This window comes from Staurois parvus, unplaced genomic scaffold (assembly GCF_062004578.1).
Source record: "Staurois parvus isolate SC_StPar_1 unplaced genomic scaffold, SC_StPar_1.0 ptg000719l, whole genome shotgun sequence".
Taxonomy (NCBI): Eukaryota; Metazoa; Chordata; class Amphibia; order Anura; family Ranidae; genus Staurois; species Staurois parvus.
The window spans coordinates 11,362,999-11,377,520 of NW_028318515.1; the positions used below are offsets into that span (position 1 = coordinate 11,362,999).

A 14,522-nucleotide genomic window follows, 5' to 3' on the forward strand; every position below is an offset into this window, starting at 1 on the left:
GGAATTGCTATAATTATGCTTTTCTTCTAATACATTTATACCTACTATACTACACTATGGGCATTCGCTATGGTCTCCTGCATGGAGCAATTTATTTATAGAGCCCCCCATGATCCAGCCGACATAAGATCCAGAGAAGGGAGTCCATTAAAGCAGGCTTCTACACCCATCCATCACTTAAAGGATTCTCTGGCCAGCTGGACCTTATTCTTACCCGTGAGCTCCTGACAGGCACCACCATACCCAGAAGGAGTATTGGCCCGGACTAGGACCCTACCCAACCTCTAGAGGAGACCCCTGGAGTGATATTTAATGTGTATTTACTTCACGCATCTGGTGAGTGCATAATTTTACCACACATTTTGGAGCACTAATTGCGGATTCTACAACTATTTTGCACCTAGATCTGCACAGACTATCACTTTACTCATGAACATTATTACTTTGTGTTTTTAGCTCTGCACCTATTTTATCAATTATATGTTTTTGAAGGTTTTATTACTGGTTGCCTTTGGTGTTCTAGCTGCTCAGTTGAGAGTGCTCGCTTTGTTTCACTACTGGTTTCTATGCAGAGCTGCACTGTGCAGTTATAGTAAGTCAACCCCATAATGTTGAACCTTGTATAAAATTCCACTATGGTGTGTCTAGAAAATTATGTACAAATAGTTATACAATTGTGCCAAATTCCATGAACATTTACAAAAGGCATATGATGGAATTACACTCTACAGTTTAAATATTTGCATGATAAAATATTTGAAGGGTCCAGCTAGAAGAATAGGACAGTTTGGTCTTTGTTGGATGGTAAACATAAAGCATGGAAATTCTACCACTGGAGTCCCAGCAATAAGAAGTCAGTGGGCGATTCAACTAAACTACTTGATTCAGGTGTAAAAGACTTCAAAATCTGAAGCAAAAATAAATAGCACCTTATTAAACAGTGATATGAATCCTGATGAATACATCCAAATTAGATATCACTCTGTAGGTACATTTGGGAGATTGTACAAATATGTTATACATTGCTGAATGCTCTAGCTCACTTTACAAGTGGTTATATACAGTACAAAGTTCATGTTGGAGTAAAAACCATCTCTGAAACCAAGCTGCACACATTTGTATTACAGTTATAGACTATTTATAATTATGTAGATGTAAGGGATATATTACTACTGGACTGTGTCCATGAACAGTAGAGCATTGTCCCCTGATCTGTCCAAAATGGCTGGATTGGGAACAATCAAAACATCTGGCACAGCCAACCAAAGCTAGTTAAGGGGAAGAGGTGACTCAACAGATCTCCAACTGTTTTTTTTTTTGTATTTTTGTTTACCTCTCTCCCCCCACAAAGCGACTGCCATTCGAAACTGTAGTGCTCCTTCCCATAAGCACACAGTCCAACTGTTTGTGCTGACCTTGGACCCTGGTTGCCAATATAAATGCCCAATGATGATTGGATCATGCCTGCATGCTCAATCAACCTCTAATGCCTGTTACATTTTAGTTTGAAGGAACCTGGAATTGGATGGTGGCTGCACCTTGCCATAGCCAATACATCAGATAAGCCTTTATCCATAGGAGGTTTCAGCTTTGATTGTCTAACTTGCTAAGGGTAAATAAACAAGGAGTCTGACTGGCTGCTATTGACAACTGCATTCCCATCTGCCCCAGATTTCCTCAATCATCTCCATTGCTGTGGATAATGTCAACTCCAAAAAGCAAATAACTCTCAGAAAACCAAAACCTAACAATGAAAAAAACGTACCGGAGGTTTTATTATTTACAATGCATTTTATGATGATCCAACACCAGAGCAACACAAACTACAGAAAGGTTAAGATATATATCACCAATTTAAAATGCAACGGCCGTATGACAACAACCTTTAGCTTCTCTCATACTTACAATTCTAAATTAGCGATGTACAGTTGATAAGTGATAAAGTTCACACTCTACAAATCGTCCTTTGAAGATGCAGGCACCAACTTTCTTATACTTCAGTAATTCCAGTACAGGAAACTTAATATAATTGCTTCTGAGACCCATCCTTAGTCCAGTTGATAGAGATGTAGCATAGTAATAGATGCAGGTTGAAATCAGAGTCTGCAATATGCTATTATCCCTCCTGAGGGGTGGAGCTGCGTATTAGAAAAGATTCAGCTATGCCCTTTCATCAGCTAATACAGATTATCTCTATCCAGGTATAGAAAGTCATTTCCTGGCCTTAGAAAAGACATTTGGCCTTCCTTTCTCCTAATATCTGATCACTGAAATTATTCTATCCAAGTTTAATTAAGGCTCTTATTTAGCTCTGAGTAAGGTGAAACATCAAGAAATACAATCTTGTTTATAAATGAAAAGGCTGTAAGGTGTACTAAAACCTCAGCAGCCAATCAGTAATCATGTCTCATAGCCCTGATTACTCTAAATTGATGAAAGGCAATAGCTGATGGTTATAATTAATGAAACGTGTTCATTTCATCATTGCTTAGAGCTGTCTTATCAAATAATGTTATCTGCATTGACTAGTTCACTGTAATAATAGCTATACAAAATATAATACATTCAACCTCATCTTACAAAGCACTGAAGACTGTCTGTTAAATGTAGTAACCCATAGCCAAGTCTGATCAGTGTTCTTTCACAGCCCATGTTGTTTTATCTATGGCTACGAATGTGTTTATTTTGCACAACATATGCGGTTCACAAATTCTGGCCTAAGGATATCTTTAAAAAAAACAAAATTAAAATAGGTAGGAGAAAAAAAAAACCAAAAACTCAGTTTTAATATTTCAAAGTAAACACAGCATAAATATACTGTACATTTTCTTAAACAAATCTTGCAATGACAACTCATTTGAATTTAAACATCTTATTCTCCTAGTACCTACCACATCTTCTGCCTTTTTGCTGCTCATTGCTGGAGCAGGGAAACCGTCTTTACTTGCAGACTGGTTGTGTAAATTGGAATAAAAGAAGAATCAGCTCTTTGTGTGTATCCAGACAGGCTGCAAACCATACGATGAAACAAATGTGTTTGAAATGTTTTGCAGTTTCAAAGGTAAGCATGTGACTTGTGCTTTGGAACCCGGAGGTCCAATCACTGTGAAATGACATAGGTTTGAGCAGCTCCACAGGTGCGAAGTTGACCCACTGCCACTGTAGGAGGCAACATGCCGATGCTAAGTTTAGCATGGCTTACAAGGCTTGTAAATATAGGAGCGAGAGAGAATACTGATCCAGTGTAAACTCACAGACACATCGCAGAAAAGGTTCTCAATTGCCAACTCATTATTACAGTATTTGATAAACCTAATTAGATGACATTGACATTTTGTATGGCTCATTAAAGTGATTCCAAGGGCAAAAATGTTTGGGGCTAAAAATAAAAGAAGATGTTATACTTACCTGCTCTGTGCAATGGTATTTCTCCTGGGGTACAGGAATCTTCACATTCCTGTGTCAGCAAGTTCACTTTGTAAAGAAACACAAGGTATTCAGCATGGCTCTGCACAGTTTAATGCATGAACTATGAGACCCAACACTGTGCAGACTTTACCATATCACACAATCCCTGGGTCTCGCAGTCTAGCACTGGTGCAGGTGGGTGCATCAAAGTAATTAGGTCTGGCGGACACAAGCGGGCAGGGAATTCCGTCTCACTTATCATTTGAGGATGATGTGTTTCAGCACATTAGCACTCCCACATGTGTGATGCATCACAGAGGGACTAAAGAGGTATGCACTGGATGTTGAATAACCTGGAACAAGAAGTTGTCTTGTCCCTTTGATGAATAGGGACTGGCTAGCTTTAGCAATACATGGACACAGGGATTGATCAGTCATGACACCACAAACTGCAGTCACAGCATGTGAGCCAATGATTGGAAGGTAACGCAAAGAAACAACACGGTATATAACTACACTAATGCCTAGTTAACAAAATGAACACATTTGAAGGTGTACAATGCCTTTACTATATATGGGTTTACGTCATAATATACTAGAACAGCAATGGTATACAATAACTGAAAACAAATTATCTTTATGCGCTTCCCGACCGCCCTATAGCATACTGATGCAGGGTGGCACGGGTGCGCAAAATCACGTATATGTGTGATTTTGCATTTTCGGAAGGGAGGCGCACACGAGGCACACAAGCCCTACCCATGCCACCATTTGCGACCATCAATCACTGGGTCCCATCTGGTGATTACTCGCCGACGCCCAGTGATTACCTGGGATTTCCGACGGGGAGAACTGTTTTGTTTACTAACAGTTCTCCTCCCTGTCAACTCGGGCACACTGCTTTGGATGGCTGTGCACACCACAGCACAGCCATCCAAAGCAGTGTGCTTACAGTGAAGCACACAGACACCACCTCATAGTAAAACACAACTGTGACGATTGCGGCGTCAGACCCCAGCCCTTCTCACCAAACTCGTGACCGAAGGACTAGCCAATCTAAAGCCGCGCTGTCACGTGCATAACAATGCCACGCTCAGCTGCACCCTGCACAAAGATTTTCCAACTAATGGACCACAATCTGTGTACCTGCAGCCTGAGAGCGATTATTACTGAGTCAGGTTAATTATGCAATTAACCCTTCACACTGCCACCACCTCCTTTTTGTACAGAGAAAGAGGAAATTCGGCAATATTAGCAATAACACTATGATGTTTGAATAATCGTTTGTATACCACTGTCACCGCAGGCAGATGTATGCAGACGTTTAAAACACACAGTAGCGCTCTTCAGAGGCAGGGATTCTTAGTTTGCATTAAAGAGCTTTAGAAACAGTTCAACACTTTCAGAAAGTAAGATTTATTACTAAAAGGTCAAAATGGTGCAATATAAATATGTACAGAAAAAGATGTAGCCAATATATATATATAAATATATAGAGAGCAATAACACAGCAAAGAGATAACAGAAAAAAGTTTAGGGAGGTAGAGCACTTGCCAAAAGTCCTGGGTTAAGCAGATCAAGTATCCTGAGCAAAAGGGCCTTTTCTCCCAAAGTTCGTTCCGATGTTAAAAGGGAGGATTCTTCAACTCAACTTAGCTTAACTCCCTGCTCCAAACATAACAGCCTTTCTAGGAACTCAGCAGGGTGTCTCCTTGAAGCAGAGAACCAACCGCCTCATCTGGGGAGGGTGTTGGAGGCGGAGACCCAAGCTAGAACCAAAATCCCTTGCAGCTTATATCATGACCTATAACTTACCCTCAGTGCATGTAGCAGCCTAGCCAGTAGTAGATTAATATGCAGAAGCATCTGCTGAACGTCTAGATATGAAATATGACATACCTGCTGGAGACGGTTAAGGAGATATCATTTTCTGCTCTCCTGTAGATTTCAGCTCGGGGGTGTAATATATCAGGCGACTTGTATTAAAGTGACCGATCTGAATATATGCCTGGTCTCCTTGCAAGTCTTTCATATTCCAAGATATTAAATCATAGGGGAAAGTGGATTTTGAATGTGATGTCTGTTTTTATGGCTTATCTGGAATGTCTTTGAAGCTCAGTGAAGGACTTGGTTTATGGCTTTATGATATCTCAGATTAAGAAGCTAACAGACACCCGGGCACCAGCTAGTGGGATTTATAACCATTAAACTCTCCCGTTGAGCCTGTAATCTCTGGCATCATCCAGACCACATTTCTGAGGGAGGGGGGAAATTGGAGAGAGGCTGGTTTTGGAGTAGAAATGATACAAGATGGAGGATCCTTAGCAAGATGGGTGACCGCGCCCATCTCTGTATGCACAATTGCTATACCTCCCCCCTCAGGTGGTTGCATGGGAGGGAACTGCAATTTCCCTCCTGACGCAACCGACACCTGCTGCTGGTTTGGCTGACCAGGGCACAGATCCATTGTGCCCAGAGGGTCGCCGTGGGGTGATCTGGTACAACTGCACTGCAGGAGAACCAGGTTCCTTCTGAGAAGGGTGCTGCTCTCCCCAGCAACACAGTTGTGCCAACCAAGTGAGTTGTAAGGGGTGCGCACCAGTCGGCTGTGACTACCAGGATATCGTGGCAACTGCCGTGGTGCCCACCTGTTCACACAACATTTCTGTTCAGGGGTGTCATATGCTAACATATTGAGATGTAGCTTCTTGTAGAGGTAGAGAATGAGATTTCCCTCTCCAATCTCCTTCCTCAGGCCCAGGACTACATTTGACCCGAAGGTAGTGGCGCCTGTGTGCACGGGAACCAGACAGGCGAATTCTGGAACTCGCCTTCCGGATGTGCCTACAGGTACCTTCGTCCAGGATGAACAGTCCTCTTTACCTGCTAGCATCCAGGACACCATTTCCATCAGTTTCCTGTCTGCTAGGTCAGTCACAGGTTCAGCTGAGCCATGATAGTTGCACCAAGGCGTCTTACCGTAGCCAGCTGTATCCAAGACTGACGTAACCAGCTTTTTGGCCTGGGGAGTAGGCCAGGCCATAACAACCTCAGCCTTCCAATTTCCAGACCTCTGGGGGTCTCTTCCTACTGGTGGTTTCCAGTGCTGAACCACTGACATGCCCCTCTGACAGTTACCATGTTTGACTGTCAGACTAGGCATGGGCAGTTTGTTCCTGACTAGTGACAGGGGTCCAAGTGGCTCTTCCCAGACATGGCCGAACACTGCAAGGCCCCCCAAAGTGGGCAACTGCACACAGTTCCACTCCACATTGTAGGTCATTCCTGACCCCCGGGGAGGTGGTTGGTGCGTTCTCAACCCCAACTAGCTTTTCGGTGAATTCAGACAAGCCACATGGGGTTGTGAAGGCTGATTCGTCCTGAGCCTCCTGGGTGAGAGATGGTGGCCCATACCCTCTGTTCAGGTCCATGATGGTTAGACAGCGGGCACCTGCCGAATGCTTCATTACCTCATGGCTCCTGGGCATTGGGTAGGCCACACCCACAGGGCTGGCGCTCAGTTTTCCAAGGTCCTCACAAAGCCTGGTCATCTGATCCTGTTTGGGGACCGAGATTACCGGTGATGCCCAGACCCTGCGGGACCTCTGGATCCCTGACTGCGATATTCCCTCTGTCTCATCGGCCCATTCAGTCTGCACCTCCTGTGAGATGAGGTGAGCCGAAGGCATGAGGGAAGGATACACCCTGCCGTCCAACTCATTGTCAGGGCAGGAGCTGAGGAACGGACAGGCAGGCCTAACAATGTAATGCACTGGCTGACGACAACCACCACCCACAGACCGAAGTCCCTCAGGGTGCGGAGTCTAAGTCCCAGGCTGCCCTTCACCAGGGCCCCTGATGGTGGGGATGGACTTGACGCAGCCAGGAACCAGGTCGCGGCCCCCGAGACACCTCAGCTGCGGTAATGGCCGCCGCCAATGGCGTGTAGCTGGTGGAAGAGACAAAAGAGTAGTCAGACAAGCCGGGGTCAACAACAACAGGACAGAACAGTACAGGACAGCAGACGAGAATCACAGGTCACGAGCCGGGTTCAGCAACAGAGGGTCAGATCAAAGAATAGTCAAGACAAGCCGAATCAGATACCAGGAGAGTCACGAGAGTCAGAACAGAGTAACAGCAACACAAAGACACAAGACACAAGTGCAAAGAGCATGTGCGGGCCACAGGCTTATATGTCATCAGCCACACCCCTCTGGAGGATGGACCACAGAAACCTGAAGGCATAAAAGGGCTCCCATCATGCACAGCAGAATCCAAGATGGACACCAGCACATGAAGTAACATAACCACAGGGAAAAGGTAGGACCTTGACAGTACCTCCCCCTCAAGGGCCCCTCCCCCTCCGCGGCTCAACAAAAGGTTTCTGAGGAAAGCGGGTATGAAAAGCGCGGAGGAGGGCAGGAGCATGGACATCCGCGGAAGGAACCCAGGAACGCTCCTCGGGACCATAACCGCGCCAATGAACCAGGAACTGTAATTGACCGCGCACCAATCGAGAGTCCAGGATCCGGCTCACCTCATACTCCTCATGACCGTCAACCCGGACAGGACGGGGCCGAGGAAGAGAGGTAGTGAAGCGATTGCAGATCAGAGGTTTCAACAGGGAAACATGAAAGATATTGGAGATCCGCATCCCAGACGGAAGGGCAAGTGCATAGGCCACCGGATTCACTTTGCGGAGAATGCGGAAAGGACCGACAAAACGGGGAGCCAGTTTGGGTGTGGGCACCCGAAGATTGAGGTTGCGAGTAGACAACCACACCCGATCGCCGACCTGGTATGAAGGAGCGGGCAACCGTCTGCGATCAGCCTGGAACTTCTGGCGCTGAGCTGAGTCCCTCAAGGCCCTCTGGATCTGCCCCCAAGAAGAACGCAGGGCAGCAAGATGGTTCTCCACAGCCGGAATGTCCTGTGGTGAGAACCTCTCAGGTAATACCGCGGGTTGAAACCCATAGTTGGCCATGAAGGGAGACATCCCGGTGGAGGAGTTGACCGCCGAGTTCCTGGCAAACTCTGCCCACGGCAGGAGATCGGCCCAATCATCCTGATGGTCTGAAATATAACACCGAAGGAATTGTTCTAAGGCCTGATTGGAACGCTCCGCAGCCCCATTGGACTGCGGGTGGTAGGCTGATGAAAAGGAGAGACTAATACCCAACTGGGAGCAGAAGGCACGCCAGAATCTGGACACGAACTGACTCCCGCGGTCTGAGACAATCACCTTAGGTAACCCATGCAGGCGAAAAATCTCCCTGGAAAAGACCGTGGCCAGTTCCTGCGCTGTGGGTAATTTCCTGAGTGGAATGCAATGGCACATCTTGGAAAACCGATTGACGATCATGAGGATGACCGTATGACCCAGAGACACCGGGAGGTCTACAATAAAGTCCATCCCTAGATGTGACCAAGGACGCTCCCCATTGGGAATGGGTTGCAGAAGACCCAAAGGGAGATGCCGTGGAGACTTATTCTGGGCACAGATCGAACATGCCGCTACATAAGAGGCAATGTCGGCACGGAGGGTTGGCCACCAGAATAAGCGAGAGACGACCCAACACAGCTGGTTCTTCCCTGGATGCCCGGCAGTTTTGGCGTTATGGTAGGTACGCAGCAGGCGGGTGCGCAATCCCTCGGGTACGAAACATCTACCCTCCGGCCTCCCGGGAGGAGCATCAGTTTGAGCCGCCAAAATCTGCTCCCCAAGGGGAGAGGTCAGACTGGTGCGAATGGCAGCCAGGATCTGATCTGGAGGTATAAGTGAGATTGGCTCAGAGTCCACCCTGGACAACTCAGAGTATTGCCGTGATAACGCATCAGCCCTGACATTCTTGGAACCAGGCAAATATGAAACCACATAGTTGAAGCGTGACAAGAACAGAGCCCATCTGGCCTGGCGGGGTGTCAATCTCTTGGCCTCCGAAAGATAAGTCAGGTTCTTGTGATCGGTAAGAATGAGGACCGGAACCGCGGAACCCTCGAGCAGGTGCCTCCATTCCTTGAGAGCCAGAATGATGACCAACAACTCCCGATCTCCAATCTGGTAGTTGCACTCAGCCGAGGAAAGCTTCCTGGAGTAGAACCCGCAGGGAAGTAGGGGTCCATCGGGTGACCGACGCTGAGACAGGAGAGCCCCTACTCCCGTCTCGGAAGCATCAACTTCGAGGACGAAGGGCGACCCAGGATTGGGATGCGAAAGAATCGGAGCCGAAGCAAAGGCAGCTTTCAGAGCCTCGAAAGCTCTGATGGCCTCGGATGGCCACTCGTGAGGGTTACTCCCCTTCTTGGTTAGGTCAGAGAGAGGCTTTGCCAATGTGGAGAAGTTCCTGATGAACTTCCGATAGTAGTTGGCAAAACCCAGAAAGCGCTGAATGGGCCGAAGACCATTGGGACGAGGCCACTGCAGAACTGCCGCAACCTTCTGAGGGTCCATGGAAAATCCCTCCGCGGAAATTATGTAGCCCAAAAAGGCAACCTGGGATCGATGGAACTCGCACTTCTCGAGTTTACAAAAGAGTCCGTTCTCACGCAATCGTTGCAGCACCTGCTTAACATCCTGGACATGGGACTCCATGGAGGTAGAGTAAACCAAGATGTCATCCAGGTAAACCACTACGCATTGCTGCAACAAATCACGAAGGACATCGTTTATGAATTCCTGAAAGACCGCGGGCGCGTTACACAATCCGAAGGGCATCACCAGGTATTCGTAGTGCCCAGTTCTGGTGTTAAACGCGGTCTTCCACTCATCCCCCTGTCTGATCCGTACGAGGTTGTACGCCGCCCTAAGGTCGAGTTTGGTAAAGACCGTTGCTCCCTTAAGGCGGTCGAATAACTCAGAAATCAAAGGAATTGGATATGCATTTTTAATGGTAATCCGATTGAGACCCCTATAATCGATGCAGGGCCTCAATTCCCCACCTTTCTTCTTTACGAAAAAAAACCCCGCTCCTGCTGGGGAAGTAGACTTACGAATGTGCCCCCGGGAAAGCGCATCCACCACGTACTCCTCCATGGCCTTATTCTCCGCAACCGAGAGAGGGTACACCCTGCCACGTGGAGGAGTGACCCCGGGTTGCAGGGATATGGCGCAGTCGTAAGGACGATGCGGTGGTAAGGTACCAGCGCGTACCTTATCGAACATGTCCCGGTATTCCCCATAGTCGGTGGGCAACGCAGAGTCCGAGGAGGCACACAATACCTTAACCGGCCCCCGGATGCACCCGGCCCCACACTGTGGAGACCATGAGAGAATCTCGGCTGTTTGCCAATTGAAGGTTGGATTGTGCCTCTGGAGCCAGGGATACCCCAAAACCACCGAATAGTGTGGGGAAGAAATCACCTGAAAACAGGCCAACTCCCTGTGAACAGCCCCAATGGCTACCTCTATTGGCAGGGTCTCGTGGGTAACCTGCGGCGGCTGCAGGGGCCTGCCATCTATTGCTTCGAGAACCAATGGGGCAGCACGAGCCTGCAGGGGAATGGAGTGCTGCGCAGCAAACGAGCTGTCCAAGAACAACCCACCGGCCCCAGAGTCTACCAATGCCTGGGCCGTCACCGAGCCCCCTGTCCAAGAAAGGACCACGGTGATCAGTGGCTTATCCTTGCGGAACGCCGGGGACGAGGAAACTCCACCCAAGATCTGTCCCCGACATGATCTCAGGTGCGAGCGTTTCCCGGACGGACCGGACAAGACTGCCGAAAGTGCCCACCGAGGCCACAGTACAGGCAGCGACCCTCCCGACGCCGAGCGGCCCGCTCCCCCTCGGAAAGGCGAGCAAACCCCAGCTGCATGGGTTCCCCACCAGAAAAGCTATCCCCAGGAGGCGTGGGAGGAGAGGGAGGAACGGGTGGGACAGAAAACGCAGGTGCCAGTCGATTGGAAGGCCTCCGCAGGCGTTCCTTGAGTGAAGGCCTCTCCCTGAGCCTGGTGTCAATCAGGATCAGGAAAGAGATGAGCTCCTCCAACACCACAGGCAGTTCCTTAGCTGCAATCTCGTCCTTCAATGAGTCAGAAAGACCATGGGAAAACGCAGCCACCAGAGCCTCATTGTTCCAACCGACCTCTGCCGCCAGGGTACGAAACTCTATAGCGTACTCGGCCACGGTCCGTGAACCCTGATGCATGGTCATGAGCAGCTTGGCCGCCGAGGCGGAACGAGCAGGTACGTCGAATACCCTACGGAAGGCATCGACAAAACCAGAAAAATCTTGAATCACTGGGTCGTTCCTCTCCCATAAGGGATTTGCCCAGGCCAAGGCCTTGTCTGAGAGTAATGAGATGAGGAACCCCACCTTTGACCTCTCAGACGGAAAGGCGTGGGGTATTAATTCAAAATAAATACCCACCTGGTTGAGGAACCCACGACACTGACTCGGCTCACCCCCAAAGCGCTGTGGAAGAGGGGCTGAACCGGTCATACCTCTGGACACCGCGGGTGCCGCATCAGCCGCGGCGGTAGGCACAGCAAGCGGAACAGCAGCGGAAGCGACCACCGGAGCGACAACCGGCCTAATAACACCAGGAGTAAGGTGCGCGGTGCGTGCAAGCAGAGTTTGCAACGCCTGAGCGAACTGATCCAACAGGTGATCCTGTTGATCGAGTCTGGCGACTAGCATTGGGAGCGAAGGCGTGCCTGCACCGTCAGGGTTCATGGCACTTGTGTAATGTCAGGGCAGGAGCTGAGGAACGGACAGGCAGGCCTAACAATGTAATGCACTGGCTGACGACAACCACCACCCACAGACCGAAGTCCCTCAGGGCGCGGAGTCTAAGTCCCAGGCTGCCCTTCACCAGGGCCCCTGATGGTGGGGATGGACTTGACGCAGCCAGGAACCAGGTCGCGGCCCCCGAGACACCTCAGCTGCGGTAATGGCCGCCGCCAATGGCGTGTAGCTGGTGGAAGAGACAAAAGAGTAGTCAGACAAGCCGGGGTCAACAACAACAGGACAGAACAGTACAGGACAGCAGACGAGAATCACAGGTCACGAGCCGGGTTCAGCAACAGAGGGTCAGATCAAAGAATAGTCAAGACAAGCCGAATCAGATACCAGGAGAGTCACGAGAGTCAGAACAGAGTAACAGCAACACAAAGACACAAGACACAAGTGCAAAGAGCATGTGCGGGCCACAGGCTTATATGTCATCAGCCACACCCCTCTGGAGGATGGACCACAGAAACCTGAAGGCATAAAAGGGCTCCCATCATGCACAGCAGAATCCAAGATGGACACCAGCACATGAAGTAACATAACCACAGGGAAAAGGTAGGACCTTGACACTCATGAACCACATGGTAAGCTCTCCCCGGGTTTCCCTGAACCCAGACACCATCTATCATAGGCCTTGCCAGCAGCTTCTGTACCTGAATGGAAAGGAAAGGGGATTGAAGCTAAAGGCCGCAGCTCCCTCTCTGCGGGTCGGCCATCAACTCCAAAGGGGCCCCTCGCACGTCCAATCTAGGTGTGCTGTCACTGTCCATGACATATGTTTGTCTGCCTGGTGTTTGGGGAGTGAAACGAAGCCAGAAGTAGTTGGAGGGGGTTTCCTGCCTGGCTTCAGATGTTCCCCATACACTTTGACAGGCTAGATCAGGTGACACTCTTTCAGTCCCCAAGCCCCCTGCTGGTAGACCATTCATTTCACTGTCCCTGTCAAGCCATTGTTTATCTTTCTCAGCAGGGAAGCTCACAGCTAGCCTGTGGATGAATGCAACATTTTGGCCATTCTCTAGTGCTGCCTTGGCCATGGGACTACAAGACCCAAGCAGCTGTTGTTTACCTTTCTCAGCAGGGAAGCTCACCACTAGACTGCTGATGGATGCAACATTTTGGTCATGCCCCAGTGCTGCCTTGGCTGTGGGACTACAAGTCTCAACCAGCTGTCCAGTACCATGCAAGGACCACGGCTGGGCGGTTATCAAGGTAGAATCCTCTGAGCCGGAGCGAGGAAAAGGCCTATCCAGACCATCCCTTTGCTCAGCACCCAGAGATTGTACCTCTGCCCACTTCACAGCACTGTGGGTGACCCCCAACAATGAAAATGCATCATCATTAACATTATCAACATTATGAATATCATAGTCATCATTATCAACAGTTATGTTTGTAACATCAATGACACATGAGCTCATTACCTCCCCATTCAAGGGGATTTCCTCTCGTTGGCCAGCTAATGGAGAATCCTGTAACCCCACTCTATTCCCAGCCCCCTCCCTCTGTCCATCCACAGGTTGCCCAGACATTACCCCAACATCTGCACACATTACCTTGGCATCTCCAGAGAGTTCCAGGGGGGGCTCTGGGTGTTCTTGGCAGGGGCATAGTAGGAAACAAGAGTACATAGATCAGCACCCAACAGAACAGGTATGGGAATTTCATCCAAGACCCCCACCTCCCTCATCCCCCTTCCCTTACCCCAATCAATGAATACCTTTACACAGGGTATGCGTGAACAGGTTCTCCCAACTCCAGTGAGGGTAAGGAACTTTCCTGGGATGAGGTTCCTCTGGCCAGATCAAGGTGACTTCTGCCCCGGTGTCACGGAAACCAGTTACAGACCAGTTTCCCACATTAACTGGCTGCAAGTTGGCGGGGGTTACCCGCATCCTCCTGCGGACAAACAGCATGGAGGAAGAGTTGTAGGCCGGTCGGCCCGGTGAGGTCATCTTCTGCTCAGGACACTGCGTTCTGAGATGACTGGATTTCCCACAGGTGTAACATCTGCGGTTGTCAGGCAGGGATGGCTTTGCCCCAAGTACTGCAGGTGTTGGGTGAAGGGGAGCTTGACTCACCGGCGTAGGAGGGGTTGCTATGGGTGATTTCACTCCTTTCCAGCCATTTGGAGGAGCCTTGCGAGGGTCAGACACCCGCGTGTGGACATAGGTATCTGCCAGATCGGCTGCAGCTTTAGCAGATGCTGGTTCTCTCTCCAAGACAAACTGTCTGACGTCTGCCGGGCAAATATGCAGGAGCTGATCTCGTATCATGAGATCCTCCAGAGACTCGTAGGAGTCAGCTTTCAGTCCTTTAGTCCACTGCCGGTATGTGGTCCGTAAGAGACTTGCCACATCCGTGTAAGAGTCCCCAGGACCCTT

General features: G+C 49.2%; 1 protein-coding gene across 1 annotated transcript in view; it reads right to left on the reverse strand.

Moving 5' to 3' along the window:
• Window positions 1-3,047, reverse strand: part of RIMBP2 (RIMS binding protein 2) — a 593,145-nt gene extending 590,098 nt beyond the window's left edge. Inside the window, exon 1 of the mRNA XM_089653728.1 lies at window positions 2,892-3,047. Within this exon, the coding sequence (XP_089509854.1) occupies window positions 2,892-2,918 (27 nt within the window). The 5' untranslated portion in view covers window positions 2,919-3,047. The remainder of the gene's footprint in view (window positions 1-2,891) is intronic.
• Window positions 3,048-14,522: the final 11,475 nt, after the last annotated feature.